The sequence below is a fragment of the Aulonocara stuartgranti genome (genome assembly GCF_965226115.1).
Source record: "Aulonocara stuartgranti genome assembly, chromosome: 15".
Classification (NCBI taxonomy): domain Eukaryota; kingdom Metazoa; phylum Chordata; class Actinopteri; order Cichliformes; family Cichlidae; genus Aulonocara; species Aulonocara stuartgranti.
In genome coordinates, this window is record NC_138951.1 from 7,157,783 (window position 1) to 7,176,988 (window position 19,206).

A 19,206-nucleotide genomic window follows, 5' to 3' on the forward strand; every position below is an offset into this window, starting at 1 on the left:
TTTTCTTTAGGAGAGCTGACGGATGATGCTGACTTTTTATAACTTTGCATTATTGATCAGTGAGGAGTTAAAGGACTTGAAACATTTATTTTGACTAAAATAAATGTTATATTATTATTTTTTATACATCGTTTGGTTTTTTCTGTTCTCAGACTTCTTGCCAAGATATGTTTAGTTATCAACTTTTGTCATTTTGTTTTGTATTCAAGACTTTGCATCCAAGTTTAAAAATGATTCAGCTTTGTATGTTTTCCTGCTTTGCCAGTCCAGAAAACCCCCTTTTGATTACCAAAAGTGTGTGTTACACATTGTGAAAATCTTTAATGAGCATCTTGGCAGGGGTGCACAGAGACCAGACAAGTCAAACTTGGATGGGAAAGAGTTTCTTCTGTTCCTTACAAGAGGCAGGAGAAAACCTCGCCTGGGCCCAAAGGAACAGCTGGGGGAAATACTGAATCACCAACCACATTCTCTCCTGCAGTAGTCCTGACTCTTTGGGTGGGATGGATTTACCAGTAGTGTCTAGACAGAGTTTTGTACTGAGGTTACAGGTTGAACAAGACAGCTGTCCATAAAGCCTGAGAGCATAAAAAGGGTGACTTGGCTAATCAAACATATCAGTGCAAATATCCTGAAACATTTCAGTGGAAGAACAATGCAGAGTTTTATTGAGAATTTCCACAAATATAATCACAGATGCTGTGGAAGTAACAAAGTGAACCCTTTAAAAATACAAATCAATTTCTCTGGAAGTCATCTTTGCTGAACTGTGGGTTATATATACTACTATGAAGCGGACACACACACACACACACACACACAGTTACCTTGTAACAGTATATGTGTGCGTAACACTCTTGTATAATATGATAAACTGTGGAACTAAAACTATGCAATGGTTTTGGAACAAACTAGAGCTAATTTATAAATATATCACATCAGTATTAAATACAATTGAGAATTATAGGAGATCATTTAAGTACTTTTCTGTACCCATAATGATACTATATAGTATTTGAGAAATATGTTACCTTATTGTTGAGTTAGGTAACCTGAACCTGGGTTGGTCTCTAGCTAGCCAGCTGCTAGCTTTGCATTTACAGTACAGAAATGAAGGTGCTTTCAGTGTTCTCATCAAATCCTCATGAACTTAGATAAATATAAACATTCAGAATTCACAAAACTTTCTCTAATAAACATTTAAACTATTACAGAACATTTAAAGCTATGGAGAAATCATTTTTCATTGTGTTCCCACTCTTAATAGGAAGAACATACAGGTACTTCCTCTTCCTGTGATAACTACACTTTTGGTAAAACCATTCACCATTTTGAATTTTAAAATTCCCTTTATATGCTTTTAATGGCATGGTACAATGTGCCTATTTTTATACTATTTTAAAATGCCGATGAATATAAACAAATGTATTAACAAAATAAAAGTGAAATGATGAGTTAATGGAAGGATAATTGAGTTTACACACATCTGCTTGCTGTATTAGAGCAGCACTCTCTCTGTCCTTTCTGTTGGTAACATCACAGACAGAAGGCTGTTCCTGTTGATGAAGGAGCTCCAGTGAAAACATTTATTCAATCTTTTCATTAATTGTTGTTTCTTCTGACTGGCTGATGGATATAAAGTCCACAAAAACACCCAAACTCAACATGAGAAAATTAAAAACATGTAGAAACTGCTTTGATTGTCATCAAGCCAGTGAATGGTTGATATCAGCTGGTGTCACTGTCATTGATATGATTACTTCAATTTCCCAGCTGTCTCAGATTAATGGAGATTACATTATAATTTCAGATGAAATTCTTTGTAATTATATGTAATTTGATAGGTACTTTGATTCTATTGAATGTTTGCCTCATTCCTTTTCAACAATCATGTGTTTTTAAGCTCTGGCTGAGGACCAGATGTAATCAGCGCACGATTGATTTGAGGGGAGATGTTGCTTAACCTTGAAATTCATCATTAAACCACCAATCACCAACAGTTGCCTGTGACAAATAAAGAGGACCCTGTGCGTATCAGAAGGAGAGAGGAGATATTTTGACTCAAAATATAATTTCCAGTATCAGCAGGGCAAAAATTATTCTCCAAAGATGTTCAACATTGAGGTGCTGCTTCTTCAGTGACATCTGTTGACTTAGACAGATTTTGGGGAAATCTGAACTTCTCCACTAAATGTTCAGCATTTTTTGGCAAAGACTGAACAAACGATTAGAAGTAAAGGCATAAAGGAGTGGATTTACGGCACTGTTTACAAATGTTACAGAGGCAAAAGCGTTCCAGATGTCCTCGCTAAACTTTAACAAGGATTTGTTATCAAGGGAAACAGCTGCAATCTCCACCACATTCATGGCACGATATGGCACCCACAGGACAAATACAGTCACTATGATGCTGGTAATCAGTCTGGTGGTCTGTGGATTGTTGAAAAAGGCTGCTCGATTCAGCTTTCTGTAGAGACTGATGTATGAAAAAGCCATGACAGAAAATGACACAACTCCTACCAGGAGTCCTGTCAACACCACAGCTACCCTCTGACCCTTGGAGGAGTAGTGAGGTTTGCAACGTGTCCAGTGCTGATCTTTGTCCAGCCATCGAACCACTAAAGCAGGGATGGACAGGGTCATCGAAGCCAGCCAGAGAGGAGCCAGCAGCAACCTTGCTTTCACTAGATTTAAACTCCTCTGTAGGTGAACCACCTGAAGGTAACGCTGAACACTGAGCACAGTCACAGTCAGCAGACCGGCATAAATGCTGCAGTACCCAATGTACGTTACGAGCTTGCAGGCTACCAGGCTGAAGGTCCAGCCATAGAGAAAATAGTAAATCCACAGTGGAATGGTAACAAAGCAGAGCAGGTCTGACACAGCCAGATTCAGCATCAAACTCTGGCTCAGACTGGACATGTTCTCCCAGTTTGGCTTAAGAATGATGACAGCAATGTTTCCAGGGAATCCCAGCAGAAAGCAGATGGACAGCACCACTGCAGGAACAAGACTCCTGGAGTCCAAAGAAGGATGAGGTGAATCTCCAGGAGAGGAAGAGATGTTAGAAGTAACCGTGGTGGAGTTGACTTGTGCCATGCTGGAAACTTGGTGTGAGTGGCACGCACTAATAATGATAAATGTTGAAGGTGTTCACCTTTTGAGGAATCAAAGGGGAACTAATAACAAGGAAACTGTGATGCTAATGCAAATGAGGATTAATCCCTTAGTATCACATTGTCACAACAGATGGAACAACACCAAGGAAGTATAGATTTCACATGTATAAAGACTGAGAACTAATTTTCAGCGTTTACGTCATAGAACTGGATGTTTTCCACTTTCCTCGGAACTGGTCAGGCTATTTTGACTTCATAGAGGTCAACAAAGGTTGACAAAACATGAGAATAACACAATAACACAAGAATAAAATCTCTGCAGCAGCAACTAATAGGATAGGAATAACGAGTAATTGCCTGTAGCAGAGTCTTTGTTGACATAAACAGCAGGGGTTAAACTACAGGTAAGAGCTGCACTGGACTCATGTCTAGAAACACTTTGATAGGTCGTTTGAGATACATTTAATACACACACACACACACACACACACACACACACACACACACACACACACACACACACACACACACACACACACAAACCTACACTCAAAGTTTCTCGAGGCTGATTTATATGTAAGAGCAATAAATGTTTATGTTTAAATACAGTTCTAAAAGAACGAAATAGCAACATAAACCGGAATCTGTGTCCACACGACTGCAACTTTGACCTCAAACATGATGTCATCACTTGCTAAAAATACAAAAGCCTTCGTGCTGCTGGGCTGGTTCATCCCTCTGCATGCCTGGTGCTGACTTTTTTTTTTATACTTCGGAGTGGGATGTGGATGCCTATGAGGACCCTGCACGCTGCCTCTCATTGCGATCCCCCTCTTTTTTTTCCTTTGAGCTCAGCAAATGATGGAAGCAGTCTGCGGGAAGTATTTCGGATAGAGAGAGTTTTTTTAAATCCACAGTAAGGACAACGCTAAATGGGAGTGCTTATTTATTTTATCTGCAGGTAGGAATGTTTTATATTTTTCATGCCGCTAACAACGAAAAGGTCACATTAGCTTATTTACATTAATATGCCCTTCCTAAGAATATCTGTAAAATGTATATATTTTTAAATTTACGGGTTATGCCGATTTATTTTCATAGCTTTCACGTTGTTTGTTATTGACCTGCTTAACTTTGCAATAAATACATTAGTTTGGATCCAGAAAATATGTTTTCGGTTTTATAGGAAAGGTAATGATTATATTTCGTGATTAGATTAGAAATACTTTTCAAAGTTAACGGAAATAACTAACATGTCATTTTAATTTAAAGTGAAATCTTAAACATTTAGCTGCCGAGCTATTTTCAATTCATACATAAAGCTTGTGCGCCATCTGCTGGTCGTTTAACTCCTAGCCTCAGTGTAAAAATCTTTTGGTATTTCTCTCCAACTCTCAAATATTTATTTTTTTTACTGTATTTTCAGCGGGATGGCCCTGACTCATTTGAAGTGTGTGCTGCTCTGTGTAGCTGCACTTTCAGCTTCTGGTGTTTTTGGCAACAGTGAGAGCAACGAGGTGCACAGGTGGACCAGACAGAGCCTTCCTGAGCTGGTGGCCACACGCACAGCACTTTTAAGAACACCTTTGTTCACAGGGAAGGAAGAGGAAAAAGAAGAATTAGAAAGAAGAGCGGCAAAGATGCTCTGTGGAATAGAATGTCAAAGCACCCTACCACCTGTAGACCAAACTGAGCAAGAGAGAAATCTGGGATATGAGACGCTGTATGAAAATGGCACTCGCACACATACAGACATGAGTTTGCAGGGAATCAACAAGATGTCTACAAGACCACCGGCACATTCAACAGGTCTTCCCCGCAGGAAACGGCAGGTTTATGGAGCAGATGGTCGTTTTGTGATCTCAGACTCCCATTTCATCACCAACTACCCGTTCTCTGCTGCAGTCCGCATCTCTACGGGCTGTTCTGGAGTCCTGATATCTTCAAAACATGTGCTAACAGCAGCACACTGCATCCATGATGGCAGGGACTACCTGGAGGGTGCCAGGAAGGTTAGAGTAGGTTTGTTACAGCTGAAAACTACAAGAGGAAGTGGGGGGAGGAGAAGAGGAGGGAGGAGAAGACAAGGAAGGAAAGGAGGGGCTGAGAAAGGTGAGAAGGAAGGAGAGGAGAAGCTAATGGATGGAGGTGGGGAGATGAATAGTTTAGTTGGGGAGAGAGGGAGAAAGGGAGTTGAAGGTAGAAGACGTAGAGGGAGAAAAAGGGCTGAGGAGGGAACAGCTGATGGTGGAGACAAAAAGTCTGAGAGAAGAGGGAGACGAAAAGGCCTCAATCGTGTCCGCCGCAGTACTGGGGCCACACAGGAACCAGTGTTTCGCTGGACTCGAGTTAAGCAAACAAAAATCCCTAAAGGATGGATCCACACCCAGAACTCTACTAATTCTCTTTCCCCCGACTATGACTACGCCCTTCTGGAGCTGAAACGACCAGTAAAGCAAAAGCACATGGAGCTCGGAGTAGCACCCTCGACTGCACCCCTCACAAGGATCCACTTCTCAGGCTATGATGCTGACAAAAACCTGCCTGACGGTATCGGAGATGAGAGGGTGGTTTATCGCTTCTGCTCAGTGGCAAAGGAGTCTGATGATCTGATGTATCAGCACTGCGACGCGCAGACCGGTGCTACAGGGGCGGGTGTTTACATCCGACTCAGGCAGGAAGCGGGACACACAGGCAGCAAGGGGAAGTGGAAGAGGAGGGTGATTGGAGTGTTTTCAGGCCATCATTGGGTGAAGGTGGAGGGGGGTGAGCAGAGGGACTTTAATGTTGCAGTGAGGATCACACCTCCTAAATACGCCCAGATCTGCCACTGGATCCATGGAGATCCAAGTCTTTGTAAAGAGGTCTGAAGATACAGAGAGACAGAGCAGAGGGTATGTGAGAGGCAAAGAGCTGAAGACACCTTTAAAGGGACTCAAAGATCAGGGACACTGTGTATAAAACCTGTAGAAAACTGTCTCATCATTGGTGCTAAACAATTAATCCTTGATTAAAAAAAATAAATAAAAATTATATATATATATATATATATATATATATATATATATATATATATATATATATATATATATATATATATATATATATATATAGTTTCCAGTAAAACATTTCCATAAAAGAATTCTTCATCAAATAATGTGAAAACATAATACCTACATGATCCATAATGCAATCCCACTGCCACAGTCTGGTTGGAGGTTAGAATAATAGTGATGTCTTTAAACTTAACTGCAACTTTTAACTGCAAAGGCTGAAGTCATGAACCTTAAGCACAGACAAGGAGTGGATGAGTTTTCTTTTCTTTTTATTATTTAAGTCACTTTAATTTCAATTTTAGCAACAGTTGTTGTTTTTTCTATTTCTAAATTGTATATAATAGGATTGTGGGTTTAAAAGAGCTGCAGCTTTTAATAAATTGTAAAAATGTGAAAAAAATATGATCTGAAATCAGCTTCTCTCTTCAATGAGAGTTTGACAGACCAACCTTGAGTTGAAGACTGCTGCATTTGTCTCTGATTCTGGATCTGTATCCTGTTCAGCCATTTATTGGGTTATTTAGAGAAGTTGGTTTTAGTTGTACTTGTTAAGGAAATACTGGTCTACATAACATATGTATGGATTTTTTATTACTGTACTTTTGATGATTTTTGACAGTGTTGATGCAACAAACACGTTTTCTTGTGTAATTCTTTCTGTAAAGAAATGAAATAAAATTTCTGATACAAACCAAAGCAGACAAGTCTGAGCCACGAGGGTCACTGAGATCAATATATTGATGTATCCTTCATATTTCATATTCATCCACATTTTATACTTTTATTTTTCTTTCAAAATTTTGTTATGCTACACTGGATAAAGATACAGTGACTTCTTGGAAATAATATGCAGGACATCCAGCATATACTCGAGCTCTTTAGACTTCAGCAGCAGCATGAACCAGTGTACTGATTTCTGCTTCACCACAAATCACCCAAAATAAACTGAGGCCCCTTTCTAATTACAGACACAACAAAAAAACTTCCTTGTTTCTTTGATTTCCAGCTTAACTTGAACTCACTGTACATGCAAACAGAAACAAGGAAAGGAGCTCTTCAGAGTACCAGATTCACCGGTTGCACTGTATGATGCAGTACCACTCAACACCAGCAAAGGGCGACACAGTACACACTCTATTAATCACTGCCTTTGTTACATCTTAGATTTGATTAGATTAGATTAGATGAAACTTTATTAATCCCTCGGGTGGGTGCCTTCGGGAAATTCAGTTTCCAGTAGCAAAGCACCGAAAGAAGTTGCATGTTACAGATACATTAAGGGGAATGAGAGCAGGGTTAACACATAGACACAGGCAACCATTTGCACTCACATTCACACCTATAGGCAATTTAGAGTTTCCAATTAACCTATCCCCACTAACTGCATGTCTTTGGACTGGGGAAGGAAACCGGAGTCCCCGGAGAGAACCCATCCAAACACAGGGAAAACATGTTAGAATTGAACTCAGGACTTTCTTGCTGTGAGGCAACAGTGCTAACCACTGTAACAGTATATAAGCCAATGAAGCCAATGAAAAAATTTAAATGACTTGCAACATGGAAATTACTTCATTTACTTTATTCATACATCACCTAAAATTATCTAAAGGTATAGTTAACAGGATTGTCATTAAAATGGCTGTAAAGAACGGTTTGATTGTGCACTCGTGTCTTCAACCAACCGCAGCGCATTGTGCCAAGGTGCAAAGATCCAGACCACAGCAAGGATTGTGTCTCATGACACAGGATGTGATGTGAAAATTGTCCTGCAACACAAGGGAGTTTGCAGCAGTGGGGAAAGCGACCATTGTGGTGGGTATACTGGGGCTTTTTGGCTGCTTTCAGCATTGGTAGACTGTGGTTGGTTAGGTTAGGCAGCAAAACTCATTGATTTGGTTTTGGAAAAATCAGGTTTAGCACACAGTCGATTTGACAGGAGATGTTGCTTAACCTCATAGTTTATTATTAAACCACCAATCATCAACAGCTTTCTGTGATAGATAGAGTGGACTGCACCCTGTGTGCATCAGCAGGAGAGAGGAGATCTCTTCACTTAAGATACAATATTCATTATACATAATCTTATGTTATCTTATTATTAATTATAATAATAATATTAGTAATATAACAGTGTGGTTGAACTCTGCCATGCAGGGAAATCTCTAAGATGCTGGTTCTGTAGTGATATCTCTTGACTCAGGCAGGGTTTGAGCTATTCTGAACTTCTGTATTAAATTTTCAGCAATTTTTTGCCACATTGTGGACAAACGATCAGAAGTAAAGGCATACAGGAGTGGATTGATTGCACCATTTACAAATGTTAGTGCTCCAACAGTATTCCAGCTGTCTTCACAAAATGTTAGCAGGGCCTCATTTTTTAGGGAAATGGCTGCCACACCCAGCACATCGATAACAAAATATGGGACCCACAGGATGACAAAGGTCACAATGATGCTGGTAATCAGTTTTGTGGTCTGTGGATTGTTGAAAAAGGCTGCCCGATTCACCTTTCTGTAGAGACTGATGTATGAAAAAACAATGACCGAAAGGGACACAAATCCTACAAGGGCCTCTGTCAACAGTATAGCCATCCTCTGTCCCTCAGATGAGTACTGAGGTCTTCAATATATCCTTTGCTGATATACTTCAACTAGCTGTTGAGCTAGTAAAGCAGGAGTGGACAGGGTCATTGCAGACAGCCAGAGTGGAAGCAGCAGCTTCCTTGCTCTTACCTGATTTAAACTCCTCTGCAGGTGAATAACCTGAAGGTATCGCTGGACACTGAGCACCGTCACAGTCAGCAGACTGGCATAAACACTGCCATACACAAAATATGTTATGAGTTTGCAGGGCACCAAGCTGAAGGTCCAGCTATAGAGGAAAGAGTAAATCCACAATGGAAGGGTACCCAGGCAGAGCAGGTCTGACACAGCCAGACTCGGCATCAAACTCTGGCTCAGACTGGACATGTTCTCCCAGTTTGGCTTGAGAATGATGACAGCGATGTTTCCAGGGAATCCCAGCAGGAAGCAGATGGATAGCACCACTGCAGGAACCAGATTGGTGGAGTACCAGACAGTCCCAGTTGAATATCCAGGAGAGGAGGAGATGTTATAGGTAGCCACGGTGGAGTTGACTTGTGCCATGCTGCAAACTTGCTGATTGTTGTGCACTGAACAAGTGATGATGATGATAAATGTGCAGCCACATGAACAAGTCGTTACTTTTGGTGAAGGCAAAGAGGAACTAATAACAAGGATACTGTGATGCTGATTCAAACATTTGCATTCATGGTTTCGGGATTTTTGCATGACTCTTTTTAAAAATCTTTGCATTTATTTCCATTTATTCAGAGAGCACCAGTATAAGAACATCTAGAAACATAAGTCAAACTTTCACACTTTGATGTCATCGAATTGTAGATTTTCTACTTTTTAAGGATTTTGAGCCATTTAACATCATAGAAGCTTAGAAATGTGGTTGGACAGCTATGTTTTTTTGTTTTGTTTTTACAACAAGGAGAGCATTTATTGGGAGCTGTGGATGTGTTTATTTTATTTACAGTTTTTGCATTTTTGTATGTAAGCATATTTGCATGTCTTTCACTAACTTTCACTTTAGCTTTTTGTAGAAATAGAGTTGAACATGAAACTGCATTAAAATTTTTCCACCCGCAAATCAGTGTAGGGGTTTTTTTTGTTTCTTTTTTTAAAACTGGTAATACAAATTTACTTCTCATGGATTTCACACTAATTCACAATTCAGCTCATAACTCTGGAGACATAAGTTTTATAATTTATAATACAGTCTGGCTATATTAACCTACAACCAGAAATGAATGACAATTCAATATCTTGATGAAGATATCTCTTAATAAACCAGATTAGGAAATACCTGAAAGTTGATTCCTTTCATTTCAATGCCATATTTTCAGTGGGAGAAATGTTTGACTCCTCATCCAAGTGACTTCTTCTTCTGCGTTTCATGGCTTCAGGTTTGTTTTGTTCGTTCTTCCCAGTTTAGGTTTTTCTTAGTTTTTGTCCCTTCCCATCTCTGCCTCTGTTTGTATTCTCACGAATTGTAAATAAAGCTCACCTGCAGTAAAGTCAGTGCCTGAAATTGGGTTCTTCTCTTACCACTCCACATGTCTGTTGTTGCAACAGTGACAGTGCTATTAACAGCGAGTTTGGGGTAAGGCTGCAGTCACCGCACTGTAAGGTGTTGACGGATGTGCTCTTAGGACCTTCCTCAGTTCAGAAGTAACTGTTCTCTTTTCACATAAATGGCCTCCATGATTCCTTGGTCAAACCAGCATTCATCTCTGTCCAGGATGTCTGCATCTCATCACTAAAGCTGACCAGTAGTCTCTAGATGCACATATGTACACATGTGTTGCAGCATCGACTTAGCTCACAGCTGTTTGGTTTCTAAAGTGTATACTTCATAACAAACGGTGTCTGTATCTGACACTCCTTCACTCCTGACATACAGCCTGATGTCATCATTGTGGCTAACGGTTTGCTCCAATCTATAGTCATGAGTCATAGACTTTCTTGTGGTTCAATTCATGTTGTGCAACTCAGAGTTACAGGAGACAAATGTTTTATACATTTAGATATATCATTACTTTGGGAAATATGCAACTTTATTTTTGACTTATAATGACGGTAATGAATCCGGGTAGGTGTCTTGTTAGCCAGGTGCTACCTGCCAGCTTAACATGGATGGATATATATCTTTACATAGAAATGAAAGCTGACAACATAGACAATGCAGTAGATCAGCACAACGACGTCTTCAGAAATGAATGTAAAAGACTCTTGTCGCATGCTGAGTTCTCTAGCAACCATTGTTTAAACTCATTAACCTAATCCCATCCCTTATTATTTTTGCGATGAAGGCTCCTATAACATAAGCCAAAAAATGCAAAATATGCCAGAGCTGCTTTGATAAAAGCGTTTTGAACCAGTGTTTTGAACCAGTGTGCTTCAGTAGAGTGAAACAGTCTTCAGAGTCTCAGCGTCTCGTTTTTATTGTTGAGAATTATTTCTGAGTAGAGTTCACTTTAGTTCATGTCTTTTATGAGCTCATATTTCTTAAAATAGGGTATTTTTTTTTATCACTGTGTATTTAGATATCTTCTTTTGCTTTTTTTTTTTTTTAGTGTGGTATATAAAACCCTTATTTTGGAAATTATACATATATGGTACTCTATGCCTGTAAGTCATTGGCTGTTTGGGGCCTGATAGACAGAAACAAGAAATGTAGCTTAGTCAAAGTACCTCTCAGATTTGCCTGTTGCATGCTATGATACAGTACCACTCCACACCAGCAAAGGGCGCTGCAGCTCACACTCTGATCAAAATTTCCATTCATATCCAAATTGTGCTTTAAGTAAAGTAAAGTGTTTTCCAGCCTTTGTGGTTTACTGCTGTTTTCCTAAAACATTTTTAGAATGTGTGCTTACCACATCGCTGCGTGACCCTGCACGCTTTAGTCAGAGATATAGCCAGGTGTACAGATACAGAGCACAATGTGTCTGAGAAGTACCCATCTCTGTCAGAGAACAGGATACATATAATAGTTTCAAACATCAGTTAAAAAGATAGTTGATTGATAATCAGTTTTGTCAGCATTGAGGTGGTTTTATTCTCCCAGTGGCATGTTGTGTTATTGTTTTTAGTATAGGTTTTCTGTTATGTATTTTTTTTCTCATTTCTCCTTCTTCCTACCTTTTATTTAATTTATTTTGTTTTTATGTTGCTTTTAAGATCTAATATGAATATGAATGAAAATTTGCAAATTTATTAATTTACATTGTCCCTGTTAAAAAACAAAACAAAGCTAATGACAACGACATTTCGACTTTTTATGGGTAGTATATCCTTTTAATACATTGAATATATCTAGAAGAGAAGTACAAATGACAAATCACACTATTCTGAAATTTAAACCTGATTAATTGTGTTACAACTGACCGATGTCAAAGTAAAATGTGTAATAGACGTGCCGGTCCACTGTGTCCATTTCATGCTTTGCATCTCCAAAACGTAAAATGAAACATGCATGCAGAAGTTCATTACCAGCAGGGGGAGATAACACACAGACTCGGGACTTCCACGTTAAACTCGGCACAGATGTTCCCGTACACTATGCCGGCCGCTTGGTTATGGTGTTCCATGTATGCCTTGTCTGCTAGCATATTGCACCATGCTGTTATGTGCTGGATTCTCTCAGGGGCATACACAGCATGCACCTGGGGTCTTGCCTCTATGGCCTCTACCCCAGCCTCTATGGATCTTGTGCTCAGAGCTTGTTCCTGTGCTGCCATGATTAGTGCCTCCGTGCTGTCTTTCAGTCCAGCCTTATATATATATATATATATATATATATATATATATATATATATAGCAGATCCCGGGAACAACATCGGAGAGCTCTGTCCAGAAGAGCGCAGTCCTGGGAACAGCTAAGATACTGCGCAGGACCCTCAAGCTCCCAGGCCTCTGGTAGAGGACCCGAGCTTGAAGGATAAACCGCCCGCAGGGGCGTGCTGGGTGTTTTTTTTTTTTTATATATATATATATATATATATATATATATATATATAAAACACACACACACACACACACATGCATGTATGTATACGAGCGCCCCCACAACCATCTAAACAAAAAATGTATGGTGGTATCAGCTGTCACTCTCATAGATATAAATATTTGAGGGAAGAAGTCAGTTACCTAGTTGCCTCAGAGGGCTGCGTTTCACCATTGGTTGGTAAGATCAGGCAAAGCTAACCTATTTGGTTATGGAAGGATTTTATTTGGGTTACATTTACCTACTGTATTTACTCTCAGTTGCTTTCTGTTTGTTAAAACTGCTGAAACATGATCTCTGGCTTACAGTTAATGTGAAAGTTGCCCAATAAAGTATGATCATGAAAGTGATCACAACTGATGAGACCCAATTAATGTGCTTAAAAAAACAGTTTAATGTACCTTTTTTAGATTAACCTCAGAATTAATCATTAAATCACAACCAGCCAGCTGTAAGGAAATCTTTGGACTTAAAATACTATTTTCTGTGTCAGCAGAAAAACAATAAGTTCTCAAAGCTCACATTGAGATGTTGCTCCCACAGTTATATCTGTTGTCATTGACAGAGTTTGACGAGCTCTGATTTTCTGTTGGAAATATTCAGCAATTTCCTGGCACAAAGTGGACAAACGAATTGAAGTAAAGGCATACAGGAGTGGATTCATGGTACTGTTTAGAAATGTTAGTGCTGCAACAGTGTTCCAGCTGTCTTCACAAAACTTCAGCAGGCCCTCAATTTTTAGGGAAATAGCTACCAAACTAAGCACATTAATGACAAGATATGGCATCCACAGGGCAACAAAGGTCACAATGATGCTGGTAATCAGTCTGGTGGTCTGTGGATTGTTGAAAAAGGCTGCCCGATTCACCTTTCTGTAGAGACTAATGTATGAAAAAACAATGACAGAAAGGGACACAGATCCTACAAGAGTCTCTGTCAACACACTAGCCATCCTCTGACCATCAGAAGAGTGTTTATTTTTGCATTTTGTCCAGTGTTGCTGTTCTACCAGCTGTCGAAATACTAACTCAGGAGTGGACAGGATCATCACAGCCAGCCAGAGCGGAAGCAGCAGCATCTTTGCTCTTACCCTATTTAAACTCCTCTGCAGGTGAACGACCTGAAGGTAACGCTGGATGCTCAGCACAGTTAAAGTCAGCAGACTGGCATAAAGACTGCAATACACAAAATATGTTATGATTTTGCAGCCCACCAGCCTAAAGGTCCACCCATAGAGGAATGAGTAAATCCACAGTGGAAGGGTAACCAAGCACAGCAGGTCTGACACAGCCAGACTCAGCATCAAACTTTGACTCAAACTGGACATGTTCTCCCAGTTTGGCTTGAGAATGATGACAGTGATGTTTCCAGGAAATCCCATCAGGAAGCAGATGGACATCATTACTGCAGGAACCACACCCCTGGAGTCCAAGGAAGGATGAGATGAATCCCCAGAAGAGGAGATGTTAGAAGTAACCGTGGTGGAGCTGAATTGTGCCATGCTGCAAACTTGCTGACTGTTGTGCACTGAACAAGTGATGATGATAATAAATGTGCACCCACACAAACAAGATGTTATTTTTGATGAAGTGAAAGAGGAACTAATAATAAAGATATTGTCAGAGAATTGTGTCCTAATATGGTGTCATTGTGCAGAAGGAGCTAGACGATTAGAAGATTTATTTTCAGCTTTCTTAATTTTACACTGCAAACATAGCCAGCTGCAACTTCCTGTTTTAATAAGTTTAGCAACACTGCTCACTTCTGCTTTTTACATGCTTTGTACAACTTGGTATGTTAAAGGGTCACGCCATAAATGTAGCGACTGAAAGACTGAAAGAGGTTGTGCCATAGCGACCAGAAGTGTCACACACACATACAGTCCCTTAGAGCTTCTGAATAACTTTGAAAGGAACATTAATACCGATAATATGCCATTTTCAAGCTGCCAAAAAGTGATTACCGCCTACAATTTGTCACTGAAATACTGTTACTACTTCAAAGTTGTTGGAAATCAGTTGTTGGTGCTTTATATCTACATCATCATCATCAAGTTTGCTGATGGCACCGTGGTAGTAGGACTCATCTCAGAGTAGGCAAAAGGAAGTTCAGCATGTTACTAGGAAGAGATACCTCTTAAAGTGGCCATGAGCATAGCTTATGTAAGAACAAAACAAAACACAGTTGCTTTGAGTATCCTTGTATCCCAAATTATTCATTTATTCGTTTATTTTTTAACCTCCTAGGACCTGGCGTCCACATATGTGGACATCACATTTTGGGTTATTTAGACCAAAATACTCAATTTTGCTCTACAAGGGCCTGATATCCACTTACGAGGACATTATACTGCTACTGTTCTATCAAAATTTTAAACGAATATCCTCATATGTGGCTCTGATTTTTCATAAAAACAAAAATAAGGTAAAAAAAAAATCTGGTAATTCTTTGTTTTTACATTCATTGGGCCCCAATATGCCCAAATATCAAAGAGAAATTAAAAATGCATGCTGTGGAAGAGTTCAGGTCTTAGGAGGTTAATTCATTCATTTATGTGTTTGATTCTTAATGAATTTCATTATTGTTCCCAACTTTTGAGTTCAGCTTTGCTTTCGATTGGTTTAATTATTCCAGTATTTTGTGTTTTTTTACATGTTAGAGTTGTAGTTACTGGTGGCAAGGAATTTATATATATATACACGTAGTTCCTTGGTTTCCTTGTATTTTGCCTCCACTATACCCCCTGTTTCTGCTATGTTAGTATAGTTCCATTGCTGTTCTCTTATTTACTTTGATGTAATTGTTGGGGTTTATTTGTTTTTTTTTTAATTCAAAGGTGCTTTATTGGCATGACATTTGGTTTTCCCTTGTGTTTTGTCTTTACTATTACTTACTGTCCCTGATTTGTTTAAGAGGATCTCCTCCCACCTGTTTACATTAGGCCATTACTCCATTTTTTGTGTTATTTTGTGAATTACAAGGTTTTGGACATTTGAGTTTCTTTGTTCTGTCCAATAAAGGCTAGCTTTAAGTTAGCAGTATAATGTGTCACATATGACCCTTCCGAAAGATATCCAGCAAGTTTGAAGCAGAAATATTGTTTCAGTGACAAGTTATAGGCGGCAATCACTTTTTAGCAGCTGGAAAATGGCATATTAGCAGCTTTAATGTTCCCTTAAAGGGTATTCAAAGGTTCCAAGGGATTGGTTGGGGTATAGGGTGTCATATATAACTCTTCTGAATGATTTCCAGTAAGTTTGGAGGAAAAAAAAGTATTTTAGTCACAAGTTATAGGCGGCAATCAGTTTTTGGCAGCTGGAAAATGGCATATTATCAGTGTTAATGTTCCTTTAAAAGGTATTCAATGCTTCAAAGGGACACTTTGGGGTATAATGTGTCACATATAACCCTTCTGAATGACATCCAGCAAGTTTGAAGCAAAAATATTGTTTCAGTGACAAGTTATAGGTGGCAATCAGTTTTTGGCAGCTTGAAAATGACATATTATCAGTATTAATATTCCTTTCAAAGTTATTCAGAACTTCTAAGAGACTGTTTGGGGTACTACTATGTGTCACATATCGTGAGTAGAATAAACCAAAGATTAGAATACAATGTGCTCAGGTTTCCTTAGATAATAGGGGCAGGTGCAGATCAGAAGAACAGGAAATGTTCCATAAGTTTGTTTTTTAAGGATGACTTGGTCAACCCTTGTTTAAAGGACAGTTGTGGACTTTTATTCTCAAAGCATTTAATGTGACCTTAAAGCTCTCAACCTCTGAATCCCAAATGAGTTGGATTAGCTATAATTCCTGGTGTGCAACTGTGTAAAGTAGGGACTTTATTGACAGTGGGGGTTTGTCTGTCATAAAATGAGGAATAAAAGTTGCCTCAGTAAGATAAACAGTAAGAGGCAGTTACAAGCCAGGTGAGGACAGTCCCCCTGTCCCCGGTTGAAAAGATGGTGTCTCAAACTGATGGTTCACAATCCTTTTATTAAACAGCCGTGTATGTGAACACACTGTAAGAGCTACAGCATACAGGACCATTTGTAAATCGAACCGTGTGTTACTTTTGCCCTTTTCCTTTTTCATTAATAACAATTAATTATCTTTACCTTACATAACATATAACAGTGAAACTTGTAAATCATTGCAATCATTAACAACCTTGTTCCCTCATCAACCAGGTGCTAAGGAACCACTTGCAACTCAGAATTGCACCTTAACAGCCGTTTTTTCTCGTTCCCGTTCCTTAACTGTCTCTCTGTGCATTAAAAATCTCACGCTTCTACTGTATAATTTACACCGCTTGATATATCGCACCTTGTGGCTCTATAACTTTCAAAGTAAAAGCATCAGCTGGGTCCAAGCTGCAACAAAATAATAGCCAGTACAATACTTAGGTCGGCAGGGCATAATTGCAGATGCCGTGTAAGTGCATCCGCCTTCCCTGCATGTCACCGCAGACCACGCCCCACCACATACCTCCATAGGCCGACTGAGGTGGGGCAGCCATCCGGCCGAATCTACTCCCCTCCCCCCGCGAGCGGGAGAGGGAATCGGCTTTAATAATAAACAAGAATTCAGAAAGAAAAGAAAAACAAAACAAGAAATGACAAAAATGAAAAGAAAACTGAGATTATATATGAAGATTATATATGAAGATTATATATGAAGTAAATATATAAAGTTTGCATGCTGAATTCAATTTAATGTGTACATTGATTCTTTTTAATGCTTTTCCTTATTTCTTTTCCACAAACATGTAATTCCACAGCTGAGATGTTGCTTAACCTTAAAAATTTTATATTTACACCAATCACCAACAGCTTTAAAATGGAGAGCACCACACTCTGTGTGTAACAGTAGGAAAAACACGTCACCAAAGAGCTTTCACCTTCGAAATATTACTTCTGCACTGACATCACTTGACAAATATAGATTTTAAGGAATTCTGAACTTCTGTATTAACTGTTGAGTAATTTTTTCGCAGCAGGTGGCCAAACGCTTAGAAGTAAAGGCATACAGGAGTGGATTCACGGCACTATTTACAAATGTTACTGATCCAAGTATGCGCCAGCTGTCTTCAAAAATCTTCTGCAGGTTCTCATCATTTGAGTAAATAGCTGCCACACCCAGCACAGTTACGGTACGATATGGGATCCACAAGACAACAGAAGTCACAATAATGCTGGTAATCAGTCTGGTGGTCCGTGGATTGTTGAACAAGGGGGCCTGATTTACTTTTCTGTAGAGACTGATGTATGAAAAAACAATAGCAAACAGTGACACAGTTCCTACAAGAGTCTCTGTCAACACCACAGCCATCCTCTGCCCCTTGGAGGCGTACTGACTACTGCATGTTAAATGGTGCAGTTTTTCCACCGGCTGTTGAAAGACTAAAGCAGGAGTGGACAGGATGATCACAACCAGCCAGAGTGGAACCAGCAGCTTCCACGCTTTAACCTCATGTAAACTCCTCTCAAGGTACACTGCCTGAAGGTAACGCTGAACACTCAGCACAGTCACAGTCAGCAGGCTGCTAAAAATGCTGCAATAAATAAAGTACATTATGAGTTTGCAAGAAACCAGGCCTAAAGTCCAGCTTTTGAAGAAAGAGTAAATCAGTACTGGTGTGGTAAGCGTGCAGAGCAGGTCTGACACAGCCAGGTTCAGCATCAAACTTTGACTCAGACTGGACATGTTCTTCCAGTTTGGCTTGAGAATGATGACAGCGATGTTTCCAGGGAATCCCAGCAGGAAGCAGATGGACAGCACCACCGCACCAAGTGCACCACTGGACCAGAAAGAATGAGGTAAATATCCAGGAGTGGAGGAAATGTTCAAGGTAATCGCAGTAGAGTGGAGTTGTGCCATGCTGCAGGTTTGCTAACAATGTCACGCACCGAGAAAGAGATGATGATAAATGTGCAGTCAAATGAGTGAAACAGAAACTAATAACAAAGACACTGTGATGCCAATGCAAATGACAAAAAAACAAAAAGCCAAATTAAATATAACATTTGCATTTAGTGCAGGATTTTACATGTCATGCCGCTTTCTATTCTTATTCTTTGGAAACTATTCTTTATTCTTTACTATTCAAATGGAGTTTATGCAAAAGTTCAATAAGGAAGACCTGTAATCACTCATCTTGCTGCTTTCCTGGATGTTCGGCTGCTTTTCTGTTCTTTTAATGACTACCACTTTTCCACACTCAATCTCAATACTGAAATCATTACTCTAGTCCGATCATCTGGTTTCAGTTGTTGCTGTCAGTCATTCTCCTTTTCAGAATCCCTTTCCATTTAACAACCTCCTTCCAATCTCCACCTTAGACACCTCAGCCAGAGCTCCATCCAGCCTCATTCATCTTCACCACCACCAGTGTCTGGAGGGTCCTGTCCTAAATCCTATTACTGCATGGATTCT

General features: G+C 39.5%; 4 protein-coding genes and 1 pseudogene across 5 annotated transcripts; 1 reads left to right on the forward strand and 4 right to left on the reverse strand.

The window, feature by feature from the left end:
- Positions 1 to 1,253: 1,253 nt before the first annotated feature.
- Positions 1,254 to 3,263, reverse strand: LOC309688713 (leukotriene B4 receptor 1-like). Its single transcript, XM_082504617.1, has one exon. The coding sequence runs from the start codon at positions 3,097 to 3,099 to the stop codon at positions 2,188 to 2,190; it is 912 nt and encodes a 303-aa protein (XP_082360743.1). The 5' UTR covers positions 3,100 to 3,263; the 3' UTR covers positions 1,254 to 2,187.
- Positions 3,264 to 3,855: 592 nt separating this feature from the next.
- On the forward strand, positions 3,856 to 6,149 carry LOC309688712 (inactive serine protease 35-like). The gene is made up of 2 exons (XM_082504616.1): positions 3,856 to 4,080; positions 4,546 to 6,149. Exons 1-2 carry the CDS (start codon positions 4,052 to 4,054, stop codon positions 5,987 to 5,989), a joined length of 1,473 nt encoding a protein of 490 aa, XP_082360742.1. The 5' UTR covers positions 3,856 to 4,051; the 3' UTR covers positions 5,990 to 6,149.
- A 2,078-nt stretch (positions 6,150 to 8,227) lies between these two features.
- Positions 8,228 to 9,321, reverse strand: LOC309689841 (leukotriene B4 receptor 1-like; annotated as a pseudogene). Its single transcript has one exon. The product of its transcript is annotated as a leukotriene B4 receptor 1-like (transcript).
- A 3,768-nt stretch (positions 9,322 to 13,089) lies between these two features.
- Positions 13,090 to 14,410, reverse strand: LOC309689840 (leukotriene B4 receptor 1-like). The gene has a single exon (XM_082506503.1). The coding sequence runs from the start codon at positions 14,271 to 14,273 to the stop codon at positions 13,284 to 13,286; it is 990 nt and encodes a 329-aa protein (XP_082362629.1). The 5' UTR covers positions 14,274 to 14,410; the 3' UTR covers positions 13,090 to 13,283.
- A 3,304-nt stretch (positions 14,411 to 17,714) lies between these two features.
- LOC309689842 (leukotriene B4 receptor 1-like) lies at positions 17,715 to 18,651 on the reverse strand (the record flags this gene model as incomplete). The annotated part of the gene is made up of 1 exon (XM_082506504.1): positions 17,715 to 18,651. One exon carries the CDS (start codon positions 18,649 to 18,651, stop codon positions 17,719 to 17,721), a length of 933 nt encoding a protein of 310 aa, XP_082362630.1. The 3' UTR covers positions 17,715 to 17,718.
- Positions 18,652 to 19,206: the final 555 nt, after the last annotated feature.

Excerpts from the sequence above, each read along its gene's own strand:
- LOC309688713 (XM_082504617.1), bottom strand. The coding sequence starts at position 3,099 with ATGGCACAAGTCAACTCCACCACGGTTACTTCTAACATCTCTTCCTCT.
- LOC309688712 (XM_082504616.1), top strand. The coding sequence starts at position 4,052 with ATGGGAGTGCTTATTTATTTTATCTGCAG. Across the intron at positions 4,081-4,545 it reads CTTATTTATTTTATCTGCAG|CGGGATGGCCCTGACTCATT; the intron begins GTAGGAATGTTT and ends CTGTATTTTCAG.
- LOC309689840 (XM_082506503.1), bottom strand. The coding sequence starts at position 14,273 with ATGGCACAATTCAGCTCCACCACGGTTACTTCTAACATCTCCTCTTCT.